The sequence below is a fragment of the Ranitomeya imitator genome, chromosome 8, assembly GCF_032444005.1.
Source record: "Ranitomeya imitator isolate aRanImi1 chromosome 8, aRanImi1.pri, whole genome shotgun sequence".
NCBI lineage: Eukaryota > Metazoa > Chordata > Amphibia > Anura > Dendrobatidae > Ranitomeya > Ranitomeya imitator.
The window spans coordinates 74214983-74230054 of NC_091289.1; the positions used below are offsets into that span (position 1 = coordinate 74214983).

The following is a 15072-nucleotide window of genomic DNA, read 5'->3' on the forward strand; positions in this document are numbered from 1 at the left end:
TTGTATGCGGTTTTTTAGCGTTTTTATCGGGAAAAACCGCGAAAAAACCGCAACGTGTGAACACAGCCTTAATGTTCACTCATCAACTACAATTTTAAAAACAATCTGAAAATATATTTCTCTCTTTCCCAGCAATCATAGATTAGAATCTTTATATACATCACTATTTGTACTCATCATTGTGTATCATCAAATGGATGACACTTTGCATTTAGGGCTTGGTAACACTGACACTTTCTCCTGTGTACAAAAGAGTAACAGATTTCTGAAAAAAGTCATGCTGCTGTTTTCCTCCTTGCCTGTTTTAACCAAAGAGTTTTTTTAAAATCCTCAAGGTGTCAATTCCTGCAGTGTCTTTCACCCAAATGAAACCATTATTCCTGCCAATAGTCCTATATTTGCAGGACAATAGTCTGCTGCAAATAATGAACTTGTGCACATTTCCATAGAGTAATAGAGCTGGCACTAACACTGTGATAGCAATTGGGGGTGTTGTGTGGGTTTTATTCTACTTTGCTTTGTTAGTTTTTCAATTATATTTATTAAATCAATGCAATTATTTTAACTGTTCCTTTAAAGGTCATGAAGGACCTTTGGTTAAATTCATTTTTTTACAATACCTTTAGATGTATCGGAGACTAAAAAGCAACCCTACTTCTTGAGTAATTAAACCGTATAATAGTGACAATTGTTACTAGAGCAAGTACACTCGGGTTAGCAGCATCCTGGTTATCCTGTGACCACCGAGACCCACAGACCAAGAGCCTTGTTGGTGCCTCTTTTCCATATGCAGAAATAATTGTCTGCTGGATATGTGAAAACAGCATTTGATTCCAGTGCCTGGTACTCTCCTAGGTGTGCAGGCAGTCTACTTGTACCTGGCCCACAAATAGCCCAAAGGACAAACATGTCCCTCATCATAGAGACAGAGAGAGAGACTGTTTTGGGGGTGGCCTGTGGGCAGCTCTTTCCTTGGTTTCTCTGGCTTAGAGCAGGAAGATAAGACTGCCTACAGTCCCGCCCGGGAGCACAGGCATCTCATTAACTGAAAACTTCTAACACTGATTACACAAGAACCACAAGACTGACTTCTTCACCCCAGGTATCATTTTAATCAGTTTAGCAACCTGACAATGTCTGTAGTGTACTTAGCAAAATCCAGCTGACAGGTTCGCTTTAAGAACCAGGACCTTTCACCCCAAACTTACAATCGGAGGTCTGCATTTGCATATTTTTTATTTTATTTTAGATGCATTGTAACAACAAAAAACAAATAGGGAAAGTGTCTTTAGCTTAGCTTTAGCTAAAAAATGGCTGCAGACAGACTCATTTGGCCAAGTCATTTACCTAAGCAGAACATGCATTTGAAAAGAGGGAGAAATAAGCAATTACTTTAGAGAGAACTCATTGTTTAGTAGGAGGTTGAAACATTCTGGTAAAACAAAAAAAAACCTGCCTTTAGGATGACAATGGATAGAGTATATATTACAGAAACTATGAAATTGATTTCCATTGTCTACTGTATTATAAAAATTAGAATGGTAAAAAAAAACTGACAACTATCATTAGTAATTTCATATAATGATTTTACAATGAAAAATCTGGTTTGCATTATTAAAATGAACCTATCAGGTGATTCATGCTGCCCAAACTGAAGGCAACATGAATCACAGCCTGGATGCACGATTGCAGCCCGGTATATTCACCAAAATGCTCCAGTGTTTCAGAGAAAATATACGGTGATTGATAGGTCTCTACATGGGTACATATGAACAGACTGGTCAATCACCTACTGTGGCACCGAGATCAGACTAGTAGAGCTCCTCCACGGCTAGATCTTCAAAAGCATATTTTTTCTGAAAAGTTGGAGCATTTCATAAAGTCATATAAGTGGCTGTAATTGAACAGCTAGGCAGGAGTTCATGCTACCTGTGGTTTGGGCAGAAGAAATTGCCTGACATGTTATCTTTATTTTCAGCAGCACACATCTATCCTGCCTCCTCACTTCCTTGTTGCAGGCGGGGGAGGGGCACTCCTACTTGAGAGACCATTTAGGTTTAGCAGCATTGTCTTACTTCTAGATAACAGTGCTTATGAACAAGCACAGGGTAAAGGAACCGTCACATTAAGCGACGCTGCAGCGATATAGACAACGAGCCGATCGTTGCAGCGTCGCTGTTTAGGTCACTGTAGAGACGTCAAACACCGGCAACAGCTGAACGATGCAGGAGCGATCCAGTGACGTACTTATCCTTCTCACTGGTTGTTAGCTCCATGAAAAACCATTGCAGGCATCGTTGCTTTTGCTGTCAAAACCAGGACGCTGCAACGTCACGGATCGCTGTCGTTCTCGTTGGAAAGTTGCTCAGTGTGAAGGTACCTTAAGTCAGCAGTGACTAGGGGCCCGGTTCTAAAAAACAGTCAATGGCGGGCGGGGCATCTGAGGATTTTGATGGTGCTGGACTGATAATTCTTAATCAGGAGCTGACAGGGTGGGTGTGTCCAGGAGGTGGGGTGGTTGAGGATGGATGTGAGCAACTGTTTTAACACCCAAATGGTCATTTCATGATAAGTAGCATGTCTAGACTGCAAGATTATAGTGAGAAAGAGAGAGCTTGCTGAGATCCAATGAGTTAACACCTCAGCCTGGGATGTAGCTACTGGCCAGGCTCTGGTGGTCGGTCTCCTTGGCAACAAGCAGTAAAAGTTTGACAAACTTTTGTAGCAGAGCAGCAGCAGAGAGAAAAGGCAAGTCAATTACAAACTTGCTTGTTTTCAACAATGATTGGGGCAGATAAAGATTTCATTTCATGGGGCTGACAAACTAACCATGCTGTGAGTAATCTGAAACAATAAGGGACTGAGGACAAGCAACGAAAAATGTACATAAACGCTCAACAGTTCCTTGAATGACAGCGGAGCAAAATGACAAATTCAGAACAAATCCATAACATGACAAATGGAACAAGTCAGTATATGATGCTAGCAATGTTGTGCTGCCAAAGCAATACTTTCAATGTATATCATTAATATGAAGAGCCACAAATTCAATCTAACCGTAGTCTTACCTAGCCACATCATGAGATAGAAACACATTAAACACAAGCATCTCACATTGCCACTGAGCATTTTCAACAACGCAGCCCACCATGCTGAAGTTATGGGGACATATTAGCTGCTTCCACATTCTCTACAAAGGCCATGTTTGTTGCACTTGAAGACCTACAGGTTGGGGGCTCTTCCTAATCAGCGGTGCTAAGTAATTCGGGGCATCCCGATTTTTTTGTTTTTTAAATGTCATTTGGGCTCTTAATTATTGTTTCCTAAAAGCCATGTAGATTTTCTGCTCAATGACTAGAAATGCATAGCGCAGTTTGCTTATTGCTAATAGCCATGTGACTTTTGCTAAAGTGTGCAAGCAAACCAAGTTTTGCAAGCTTTAGCTCCAAACAATTTGACAGGAATAAGGTTTAAAATGTGCAGACAAAATGTTTCTCCTTAAAATTACTAATGAATCTGCTATTTAAAGGGGTTCTCTGGGCATATGATTAGTGTGTGTCCAACACATGGCACCCCAACTGATCAGCTGTTATTTGCTCCAGCAGCTGGATGTTATCACTTTCAATGGACCTGCGCTGAACAACAAGGTTTTTAAGCGTTTACCTGCGCAAACAACATCTGACTGGTGGGGGTGCGGGATAGCAGACTCATATTGATCTGCCATTGATCTATCCTTAGGATCAGTGGTAGGTCATCAACATCAAATGCCCAAACAAACCCCACCAATATGCCACTGATGACTTAAGATGCCTGTACAACCGTTTTAAGGACAGTGTGTCTTTCATGGCTCAAAACGTAATAATGCAGGAACTCAAAGAGATCCCGTTTTTGCATTCTTCTAGTGACATTCTTCTACAGGTGCACAATTATGGCAATTCCAAATTTTTATATATATTTTTTAATGGTCTGTTGCTTCCGCATGATAAAGCGCTTTGCCAGATCACTTTTCCCATCAACAAGGTTGCATGCGCTTGCTTCCTGCAGGACCAACTACACTTTTCATTGGTACATCTGGTACACTGGGTTGCATACTGTAATTCTTTGAAAACTTTTTATTATATTTCTAGGGATACTAGATAAACATTAAACCGTAATTTTAACACTGATTCTCCATATTTATGTTAAAGAGGTGGTTCACTAAAATGTGTAGTGGGTAGATCGGACCTTGGAAATAAGGCTTTCTTCCAATACCTTGTTTCCAAGTGTGACTGAGCAGCGCTATTGCTGTCCGCTCATTCCCATCACGTGACCCCCAGCCGCAGGTGAAGCTCCGCCCACAGCCCAGTCACTCAGGAGGTCTGGGTCCCGCCTCGGGGATGCAGAGTCTGCGTCCAGAAGTAAACGTGACATCACCAGATATCAGAGGCTGCAAACGGGGGTCACGTGATACAGATGAACTGAAACACAAGGAATTTGAAGAAAGCCTTATTGTCAAGGTTTAAATCGCTCTGCCCACTCACACTGTAGTGGACCACCTCGAGTTTTTTTATTTGTATTTTTTCCTTTTTTACTGCGTGAAATTATGCATTTTTTTTTTTTGGGGGGGGGTGTTACATTACTTACAGGGAGGCTTAACTATGCAATCCCTCAATCTCTAGATGTAGACGTGGACAAAGCAGCTTTAATAGATTGTAATTGATGTGAAAGTTTCAATAAAAACTGTATAAATGGGAAAAGAAAATCAGATATTTGCATTTACAGGTTGTGTTACAAACTTTATGTGAGCTTTTAATGCATTTATTTCAGCTATTTGTTTAATGGATGTCAGATCTGAAGCACTGACGAGGCACTAGGAATAGCAGGGATCGCCGCTGACATTGAAGATGTGGCTCTTCACAAAACTCATCTGCATTTTAGCTGAGAAAAACAGATCTAAACAAAATGCCTGCCCACACATAACAGTAAATGTTTTGTGAATTAAAAGATAGACAAACTTATGTTAAGTACCTTTCATTAGTGTATGACTAGATAGAGCATAGAAGCCAAGACATCTATTGATTACAGGCAGGATACAAACAGAAGCAGAAATAGGGTGACGAGAAACGGCACTTCTCAAAAGATATACCCTATATATTCTAATATACAATGGTGGATGGCAAAGGCCAGAACAAATCACTTAAAGAGCAATTCCACTCAGATGAACACTGGGACCATCACTCGTCCAATAAATTAAATTGGGAGTACATGTTCAGTATAGGTCTTACAGCTCAATTTCCAGATTCAGGCCAATCTTGAAGAAGACAAAAACATTCAAAAGAAAAATAATTAAACTGCAGGATTTTGAAGAAAAATCTTTTTTCAAAATCACCATTAGGAGGATGTTGCCATTAACCTGCAGCAAGGACCACCTACAATCTGTGTTGGGTCCTGCATTGAACGAGGCAGCATCCTGCAAGTTGCAGTCCCCAGTGTGGGAGCGAGCGCTATAAGATGCTTGTTTCTGCTCTGAAGATGGCAGCTTGGCATCAGGAACAGAACACTGCCTCTCTAGTAAATCTGCAGCGTAGACTTTGGCTGCCCGTGCTGAGAGGTAACAGCAAATTCCTCTAACAGTCTTTTAGAAAAACAATGATACGGCATTATAGCTTTTCTTTTGGAAGTATTCCTGTACAGTTGCATGCCAGATTTGTAATTTAACCCTCTTCCGCAAAAGGAAGATGTAATAATGTGCTGGGAAGGATTCTCCGTACCTCCACTCCTATCCTATATAGCCGTCATCTGTCTCCAACAGCTGAGACTGGGGCAGAGTTCGGGCCGCGGCTGCTAAACAATTAAATGCCACTGTCAATTCAAGTAAAAAGCATCGGCTCCTATCGTCCCCCCGCCACCCTGTGACTGTGGGGGATCACAGCGTTACTATGACAGCCATGGGTCTGCTGACGGCCTCGTTGCTGTCATCTCAGTTCTCCAAGTAAAGCTCTCCCATAGGCTGACCGGAATTTTCACAATATGCTGCAATGCTGTGGTATTGTAGTATATGGTATAAGCAGTCAAAGGATAGCAGGTGCAAATTCTTTAAAAATAATTAAAAAATAAAAAAGGGCAGAAAAGTTTTTTTAAACCCCCCCACAATATACCGTATTTTAAGACACTTTTTCCCCCAAAAAAATGTGAGGCTATGTGCACACGTATTCTGGTCAAATGCGGATTTTTTCCGCAGCGGATTTCATAAATCTGCAGCAAAAACACTGCGTTTTTGCTGCAGGTTTATTGTGGATTTACCGAGGGTTTTTCAACTGAGGTTTTCTATAGGAGCAGCTGTAAAACTGCTGCAGAATCCGCAGAAACAAGTGACATGCTGCAGAATGTAAACCGTTTATTTCCGCACAATGTGCACAGCGGTTTTTGTTTCCCATAGGTTTACACTGTAATGTAAACTCATGGGAAACTGCTGCGGACCCGCAGCTGCGGAAACGCTGCGGATACGCTGCGGATCCGCAGCGTTATCCGCAACGTGTGCACCTACCCTGAAAGGGAAAAAGGGTGTGTCTTATAATCCGAAGGTATCTTACCTAGGGGACGAGGGCCGAGTGTGGTCATAGGAAGTCAGCAGAAGGAGGAGTGGGGGGATGCTTCGGTCCTCAACCTCAGAAAAGAGTGCGGAGGTTTAGTCTCCAGTTCATATCCCTGCGGTGATCTTTGGAAAACTAGCCGCCTACAGCAGCACATGCACAGATTAAGATCTTGGGAAGCCCACTGCAGGGATATGTATGGGAAAGAAGAGGTCCATTCACCGGCATCTTCTTAGAGGACAAGGACCGCAGCATCACCCCACTCCTCCTGCTGCTCATCTCCTGAAGCGGTGACCCTGGCTCCTGTGACCCCGCTCCACCTCCCCACAGGTAAGCTACTGTTAAGACGGATTATAAGGCATACCACCATTATTTACATTTTTTCTTTTTTCCTATTTTCCACCCAAAATTTGGTATGAATCTTAGAATTCGGTGTTTTATAATCCGCAAAATATGGTATCTCTCGAAACAAAAGAAAAATATACATTAAAAAAGCCTATTTGGTAGTGTCGAGTTAATTAAAGACTATTATAATATGGGATTCACTCAATCAGTAAATGCTGTAGAGATTTAAAAAATAAAAAAAAATGCCACAATTGTGTTTTTTGTTCTGCCACATCACCTCTAAGAAACCTAATGCTAAGCAATGGAAACATTGTATGTACGCAAAAATCAGCATCAATAAAAAAAAACGTCCTCATCGTGCAAAATACAAGCTCTCACTCAGCCCCATCAAACTTTAAAAAAAGTAAATTAATAAGGGTTTCGGGAAAATGAAGGCTTAAAGCATATTTTATCCACATTTGAAAAAGTAGTGACTGCAGCTCTCAGCACTAATCAGAAAACTGCACCAGGGTAAAAAGAAGGATCAGATGGGCCCAGAGTACGCTCTGATTTCAGTGGAATTGCTCTTTAAGCATTGGAATTTAATATTTTAAACGGATGCTTTTCTGGGAGCACTTACCTATTTTGATAACTGTAGTATGTGGCATCACGTGGAATTGTGCATAGCTGTTTGCCATAACAGCACAGGGTTTGTGGAGAGAATTCAAGCTGTAAGACAGTGTGAAGTGGAAATAGGTCTTTAAAAGGCACCAAACCATAAATCTCATACTCGCACAGTGTACAAATATTCAAGACCAATACTTTTTGGGACAGGAATCTTTTACAATGGTTTGATAGTAAATATAAAGATTGGAAGTAAGGCCCTTACCTTACACACATAGCCATTATAAAACAATAATACAAAAAAGTATAAGATGTACAAACCTTTCTGCCACAACAGTATCCCAGACTCTGCATGACTGGATCAATCTCCTGTTCAAACACTTCAGCTAACTTTGAGCAGTACTTGTAAACGCGAGAAGTTTTTCGGTTATATAGCCAAGCATTGTTAAACATCAGCCAGATGTCTTCCACATACTGCCATGGTTCCTGGTACTGCCCGGTGTCCAACTTGCGTTTAATGGTTGACAGGTCCATAGGAGTCTTCACAATCTCAAAGTAATCCTGCAGGACAGAGGTATTTTTCTGAATCATAAGAAGTTATAACGCATTACTGGTCTGAGAGGATGCAAAGCAAAAATAAAGCAAAGCACAATTCTAGCATTAAAATATGGGATTTACTTACCAATGTATATTTGTAAGTCAAAACTCAATGGAAGAAGCAAAGCGGCCAAAAAATGTAAACACCCCCCCCTAATCACAAACCCCGCAAGCCATCACCATTTAAAGAGGTCCTGCCGTGTCCAGAAATACAATTTAGCCTTCAGGAACCAGGTTAATCAGCAAGTAAAGCAATAAATCCTGCCTGGTTGCTTTACTGGAGCAGCAGCTTCAGGGAGAAAATGAACGTCTATGCTTTCCCTGTAGCCGCTCTCTTTCTGCCATAGGGAGTGAAGGGTGCGCACGTGCAGTGAGGACGCCCCGGCACAATGAGTGACGACCTGCTCGGCACACACTGCTGAGCAGACTGTATCAATGTGCCGGCGAACGAGCACGGAGTGCACACTGTGCATTATGGCAGGTAGAGAGTGGAGAGAATGGAAGTTCATATTCTTCTTGCAGCTGCTGCTCCAGTAAGCCATAGGATTTAGAAACCATTTCCCTTCAGATCAGTTCTATGTCTGCAGGTAAACTGAATTTCTGGACTTCACAGGATTCCTTCAAATATTTGAAACATTTTGCAGAACCAGAGAGCAGTACATGTATTTTATACTTTAGGGGCGTTGTATGTTGGGGGGACTGGGGTTGGGACTATGTTCTTTAAATGTTTGTAATGTTACTTGAAAAATTGCCCAAAAACAAAAAAATTTGTTTAAAAAAAAAAAATTGAAAATTAGAAGGCATCAGCCCCCTTTGCAACCTTTTTTCTTAAGTGAAACTAAAATGAAATACAATCTAACTTTACCAAAGGATTTCATTCATGTACATCATACATGTCAAACTCTGGTCTGCAGGGTGATTATACTTGGTTCACGATGCCGGCACCGCATCCTCAGATCGCACTTTCAGCTGCATCAGCACTCCAGATGATGCCGATACAGTTGAATGAGATGATGGAAGCCATTTGCTCCCTCCTCCATCATTCTCCTTCTGTGCCTGAGGTCTCAGCACAGCAGACACAATTTCACACCCACTGTGCCGAGCAGCAAATGGCTTCAGATTGCTTACTGCCGAGATCAGAGCAGCGGGGAAAAGAGGAGAGATGAGCACATTTTTCTCAATGTGGGGCCCATTATACTGTATGGGTGAATGTGTGGGCCAGTATTCTGTATGGAGCAATATGTGGTGCTCATAATACTAAATGGAGGACTGTGTGTGGCCTAAAATACTAAATGGACAACTACGTGGGACCAATATTCTGTATGGTGAATTACACTGTATAGAGGACTATGTGAGGTCATAATTCTGTATGTAGGACTATGTGGGACACATACTGTGTGGGGGTCACATTTGGAGCATCATACTGTGTTTGGGACAGCATACCTTGCTGGAGGTGGATGGGACACAGTAGGGTCATGTGTATGGAGGAATTCCCTTTGGAGGTATCATACTGTGTATGGAGGACACCTGTTGACATTATACAAAGGGCAGCAAAGTTGTGAGATATGCTCATCTGTTTTTTTTGTTGTAGGGTGGGGAGAGACCACTGCTTCTGGGGCCCATGGTTTTTATGTCCGCCCCTGCCCACAAGGAAAAACCCAATGCTCCTGTCATGTGACTTAAAATCTATTAAAATTCACTGTTAGTGGGACAACCCTTTTAAGGATTTCCTTAGTATTGCACAGGTGATGGAATGAAAGACTGTGCAGGTGATGCAATCATCACTTGGGCAATTCTAAGGAAATACTGAAAACATGACCAGTTGTTGGCTCTTGAGGACCGGAGTTGGGGAACACTGACAGAGTGTAGCTTAGAAAGTCAGGATCAGAGCTTGTGGTGTGCCCGGCTTGCGATTCCAGTACTGCGGTTTCCTTTCATTAGGGCTCCTACACTGTAGCAGTTAATAGCTTTTATCCCCATGGCATTTCCACACACATGATGATGTATCAGGCACATATTCCCTTAACTTATATAGATGGCAAAAAAAAAGAAAAATCGGCATCGGATTGTTTGGCCCCAATTCATCATATGCAAAAAAAATTTTTTTTTTTTTTTAGAAAGATATGGGAGATTTTATTTTTTTTACATATGCAAAATTTTTTAATCCTCTTTTTTCTTTTTAATATTGTGATATTCGCTGCCGTTTTCGGTTCCAAATTTATCGGCACATGTGATTAATGAATATGGTGCAAAGTCAAACATGGACCTTTTTCTGGTCTTGAAATGAATGTGCGACTTTTGGCGCCAAAAATCACAATACAGCATTAAAATCGACAGGCAATCATATATAAGTAGGCTTTAAAAAAAAGAGAGGTGCAAATAGAACAATGAATTGGGAGCAACTAAATAAAAAGGCATAAAAACTAGTAAAAAAAAACTGGTACAAAAGCAATGATGAATCAGGGACCATCTAAGTATCCAAAAATAAAAACACCATTTTACAAATGAGCACAAAAAGAATTTGATGAAGCTTACCGGGATTCCTAATAACTGCGGATCTACAGGTTGCCGGAATGGAAGGGATTCTGGATCTTGGCGGTATAATGCCTCTAGTGTAGGCATGAGAGCTTGCCGTAGTTCCTCAGGTTTAAAAACTTTAAAGGGGGTGAAGAAATTGAAGAAATTGTTTTTTTAATAAAAAAATTGTTACACAGAAATAAATAACAGTATAGAAAAGAACAAACAGAAAAGCACATGGCTATGACCTATGAAGAAAGGTTTCAAAAGGAAACGGTCAGAGTATGTGCACACGATCAGTAAACGTTGAGGTTAGATACTGCGTACTTGCGCAGCGGCCAGATGTTACACCATAGTGGGGGGATTTCAAGAAATCTTTTTAGTTGGCTTGTTTCTATGATAAAGAGTTTTCCTTTTACTGCTACATATGATTAATGCATAGAATGTAAAGATGCAGTATATTTTGTTATGCCAATTTTCTGCTATTTAGAGGAAACTTCACAACAATTCAAACAACTAAAACCTTTCTAAACACTATTGCCAATTATAAACAGTTACAGAAATTGCACTGAAAAATGCATCCTCATTCAGTGACGATTCTTTTTTGCTCGTCTCTTGTACTCCTTTGTCGGATCATCTATTACAGGGGTGTCAAACTGCATTCCTCAAGGGCTGCAAACAGGTCATGTTTTCAGGATTTCCTTGCATTGCACAGGTGATAATTTAATCACCTGCAGAGAATGATTCCAGCACCTTGTGCAATGCGAAGGAAATCTTGAAAACACGCATGGTTTGAGGCCCTCGAGGAATGCAGTTTGACACCCCTGATCTATTATTCAACAGTAATCTGCAATCATTGAAGGATTCCATATTCATTGATATCTTTTCTCTCCACAACCGCACTTGGCGAAATCTCTCACCGTGCTAGTCTTTCACTGCTCTGCAGATTGGTGGAAAGTCTGGATACGAAGATATGAATCTTTAACTCCTTCACGACATGCGCCGTACTAGTACGGCGCATGTCGTGTCTCCCACTTTGATGTGGGCTCCGGTGCTGAGCCCACATCAAAGTCACGACATGTCAGCTGTTTTGTACAGCTGACATGTGCGCGCAATAGCGACAGGTGGAATCGCGATCCTACCGCCGCTATTAACTAGTTAAATGCCGCTGTCAAACGCTGACAGCGGCATTTAACTACCGCTTCCGGCCATCGGGCCGGAAATGCGCGCATCGCTGACCCAGTAATGTGATCGGGGGTCAGTGATGCATCGGCGTGACAACCTGAGGTCTCCTTGAGACCTCTATGGTTGTTGATGCCGGCGTGCTGTGATCGCTACCCTGTGGTCGGCGCTCATACCAAGCCTGTAATTCAGCTGCATAGGAGTGATCTGATGATCGCTCTTATGTAGCTGAGCCGATCCAGTAGTGCCAGCTACTAGCCTCCCATGGAGGCTATTGAAGAATGGCAAAAGTAAAAAAAAAGTTTAAAAAAATATGAGAAAAATAAAAAATATATAAAAAGTTTAAATCGCCCCCCTTTCGCCCCATTCAAAATAAAAAAAAAAAAAAAATCATACACATTTGGTATCGCCGCGTTCAGAATCACCCGATCCATCAATTAAAAAAAAAAGAGGATTAGCCTGATCGCTAAACGGCGTAACGAGAAAAAAAATTCTAAACGCCAGAATTACGGGTTGTTTTTTTTGTTGCTGCGACATTGCATTAAAATGCAATAACGTGTGATTAAAAGAACGTATCTGCACAAAAGTGGTATCATTAAAAACGTCAGCTCGGCGCACAAAAAATAAGCCCTCACCCAACCAGAGATCCCAAAAAAAAGGAAACTCTACGAGTCTCAGAAAATGGTGCAATTTTTTTTTTTCTTAGCTAAGTTAGGAATTTTTTTTCACCACTTAGACACCAAACATGTCTAGGTTACTTTTTATCTATGAACTCGTAATGACATGGAGAATCACAATGACAGATCAGTTTTAGCATTTAGTGAACCTAGCAAAAAAGCCAAACAAAAACCTAGTGTGGGATTGCACTTTTTTTTGCAAATTCACTGCACTTGGAATTTTTTTCCTGTTTTCTAGTAGCTGAATTACAGGCTTGCTATGAGCACCGACCACAGGGTAGCGATCACAGCAGGCCGTCATCAACAACCATAGAGGTCTCAAGGAGACCTCAGGTTGTCACACCGATGCATCCTGACCCCTGATCACATTACGGGGTCGGCGATGCGCGCATTTCCGGCCCGATGGCCGGAAGTGGTAGTTAAAAACCAATTGCGTCGTTCAAAAGTACAACTCATCCAGCAAGAAATAAGCCCTCACATGGCCATATTGATGGAAAAATAAAAAAGTTATGGCTCTGGGAAGGAGGGGAGTGAAAAACGAAAACGCAAAAACGAAAAAAAAAAATGGCTGCGTCTTGAATGGGTTACAGACATGTTACAGCCAAGATCCTTATATGATTTGAGATTTCCCACCAACCCTTCATAGTTATCTGCTCGAGTTTAGCAAAAAATGAGTTACCACTAATGTGAATACTACCCATGCAACAAACAGAAACTTCTAATCTTGTACAAGCTTACGAATCTGAGGTCCAATAAAGACTCCTTTCTTTATATTTGCTTCACTCAACCTTGGAAATTTCTCCTTGAGATACTTGAATGCTTTTACATTTTTATCCATTGACTTTATAAAGATCTTCATTAGGCCCAACTGGATATACAATGGTGGTAACAAAATATTACGTGAGTCAACAAGTGCTGGATGCAGAACATTTACTCCCTGGCTTAAGTGAATGTCAGAGTGGCCAGTCTCTCTATTATTGTAGTGATATTCCCTTGCATGACTATCCCATTCACACAGAAAGCAGCAGGACTTTGTGTATCCACCCTAGAGACCAAGCACCTTTAAGTCACCACAGAGAGGCCACAAATGTTAATCATAGTTCAGGCACTTCAACAGCGGTTTCATGTTGTCATGGATTTCTTTCATGTGGACTACATAACCAACTGGAATTGAACGTACTGCATTGCCATTATGCAGAAAGACTACTTTTATGCTTCATTGGGACGAATCGATGAAGAGCCTCCATTTCTCTGGATTATGACATATCTTCAGATCCAAATCTCTAAGGAGATCATTCAGTTCACTTTGTGTTATAAGTAGAGATGATTGAATTTAATCGAGTCCCTGCTTATTCGTCAAGCTATAGCACTTACCGAATAAGCTGCAGAAGGAACTCTGATACATGGAGCGCGTCGGTTGATCAGCTGTGTGTTGGTCTCTCCATGCATGTGTTGTGACTGACACAGCCGCGACCTATGCAACTGTGGAGCCTAACAGCTGGCGTGCCCTATGTATCAGAGTTCCCTCTGCAGCTTAGGCTACTTTCACACTTGCGTTTTCTGCTGTCCATCGTGGTGCAGCAAAATGACCTATCGACGGACGTCATGAAGATAAGAAAAAACGTGTGCGATGGATCAAGTGAAATGACGGATGCGTCGTACACAAATTCCGGGAATTAAAAGTCCGGGGACGAGAGAGAGACTTTTTCCGGATCTGAAAATCCTTCCGGGCATGCTCAGAGGGGAAAACCGGTATCCGTCGCTGGATTCCAGTGTGTGACGGTCAGCGACGAATCCTGCGTCCATAGACTGCCATTATATCCGTCGACGGTTGTGTCACTGACCGATTTTGCGACGTGCAGAAAAAAACGTTCCTATGAACGTTTTCTTCGCACAACAGACCGCTATTTTCCAACGGATCCAGTGCACGACAGATGAAACGGATGGCCATCCGTCATAATCCGTCGCTAATACAAGTCTATGGGAAAATGCAGGATCCTGCAAATTTTTTTGCAGGATCCTGCATTCTCAAAAAAAATGACAGATTGTGACGGATTAAAAAAAGATTGTGACGGATTAAAAAAACGCAAGTGTGAAAGTAGCCTACACGCTATAGCTTGCCGAATAAGCATGGACCCGATCAAACGCTCTCACCTCTAGTTATAAAGGTGTGGTTCAGTTAAGATTGCTGACAATTTCTGGGTCGCGGGATGCTTAATGACACCAAGCGCCCTCTTCTTGCTTGACAACTGAAAATCGTTCTGGTGCTTTTGGAACCAGCATCTCTTCTGTATGTGGCACTGAGTGTATTGCAGATGGAATGTTTGGTTACTTTAAAGACCACTTCTTCTTGAAACTGGTTTCCTAATGGGGGGCACCATACAGAAGAAGCAATTGGTAGTGCGACCGGCTGGCTCTCTCCAGATCATTGAGACTGCAAAAGGCATAGATTGCCTTTTTTCATTTAAACCATTGGGTAAGATGTGATGCACATCTATTACAGCATATGTGTAGAGCCCAACTCTTCTCCTATTCTGTATTCAAAGTACAGGTCGTAGATTTTCCTTATGACAGTCAAG

At 41.6% G+C, this 15072-nt stretch overlaps 1 protein-coding gene across 2 annotated transcripts in view; it reads right to left on the reverse strand.

Annotated features, from left to right (window-relative positions):
* EP300 (E1A binding protein p300) overlaps positions 1-15072 on the reverse strand; it is a 163265-nt gene that overhangs the window by 60215 nt on the left and 87978 nt on the right. The window contains exons 17-19 of one of the 2 annotated variants that reach the window (XM_069737084.1): positions 10653-10771; positions 7842-8081; positions 7537-7625 (exon numbers count right to left, since the gene is read on the reverse strand). In XM_069737084.1, the coding sequence (XP_069593185.1) occupies positions 7537-7625; positions 7842-8081; positions 10653-10771 (448 nt within the window). Of the gene's footprint in view, positions 1-7536; positions 7626-7841; positions 8103-10652; positions 10772-15072 lie in introns of both variants that reach the window. The other variant, XM_069737083.1, reaches the window with a different exon arrangement.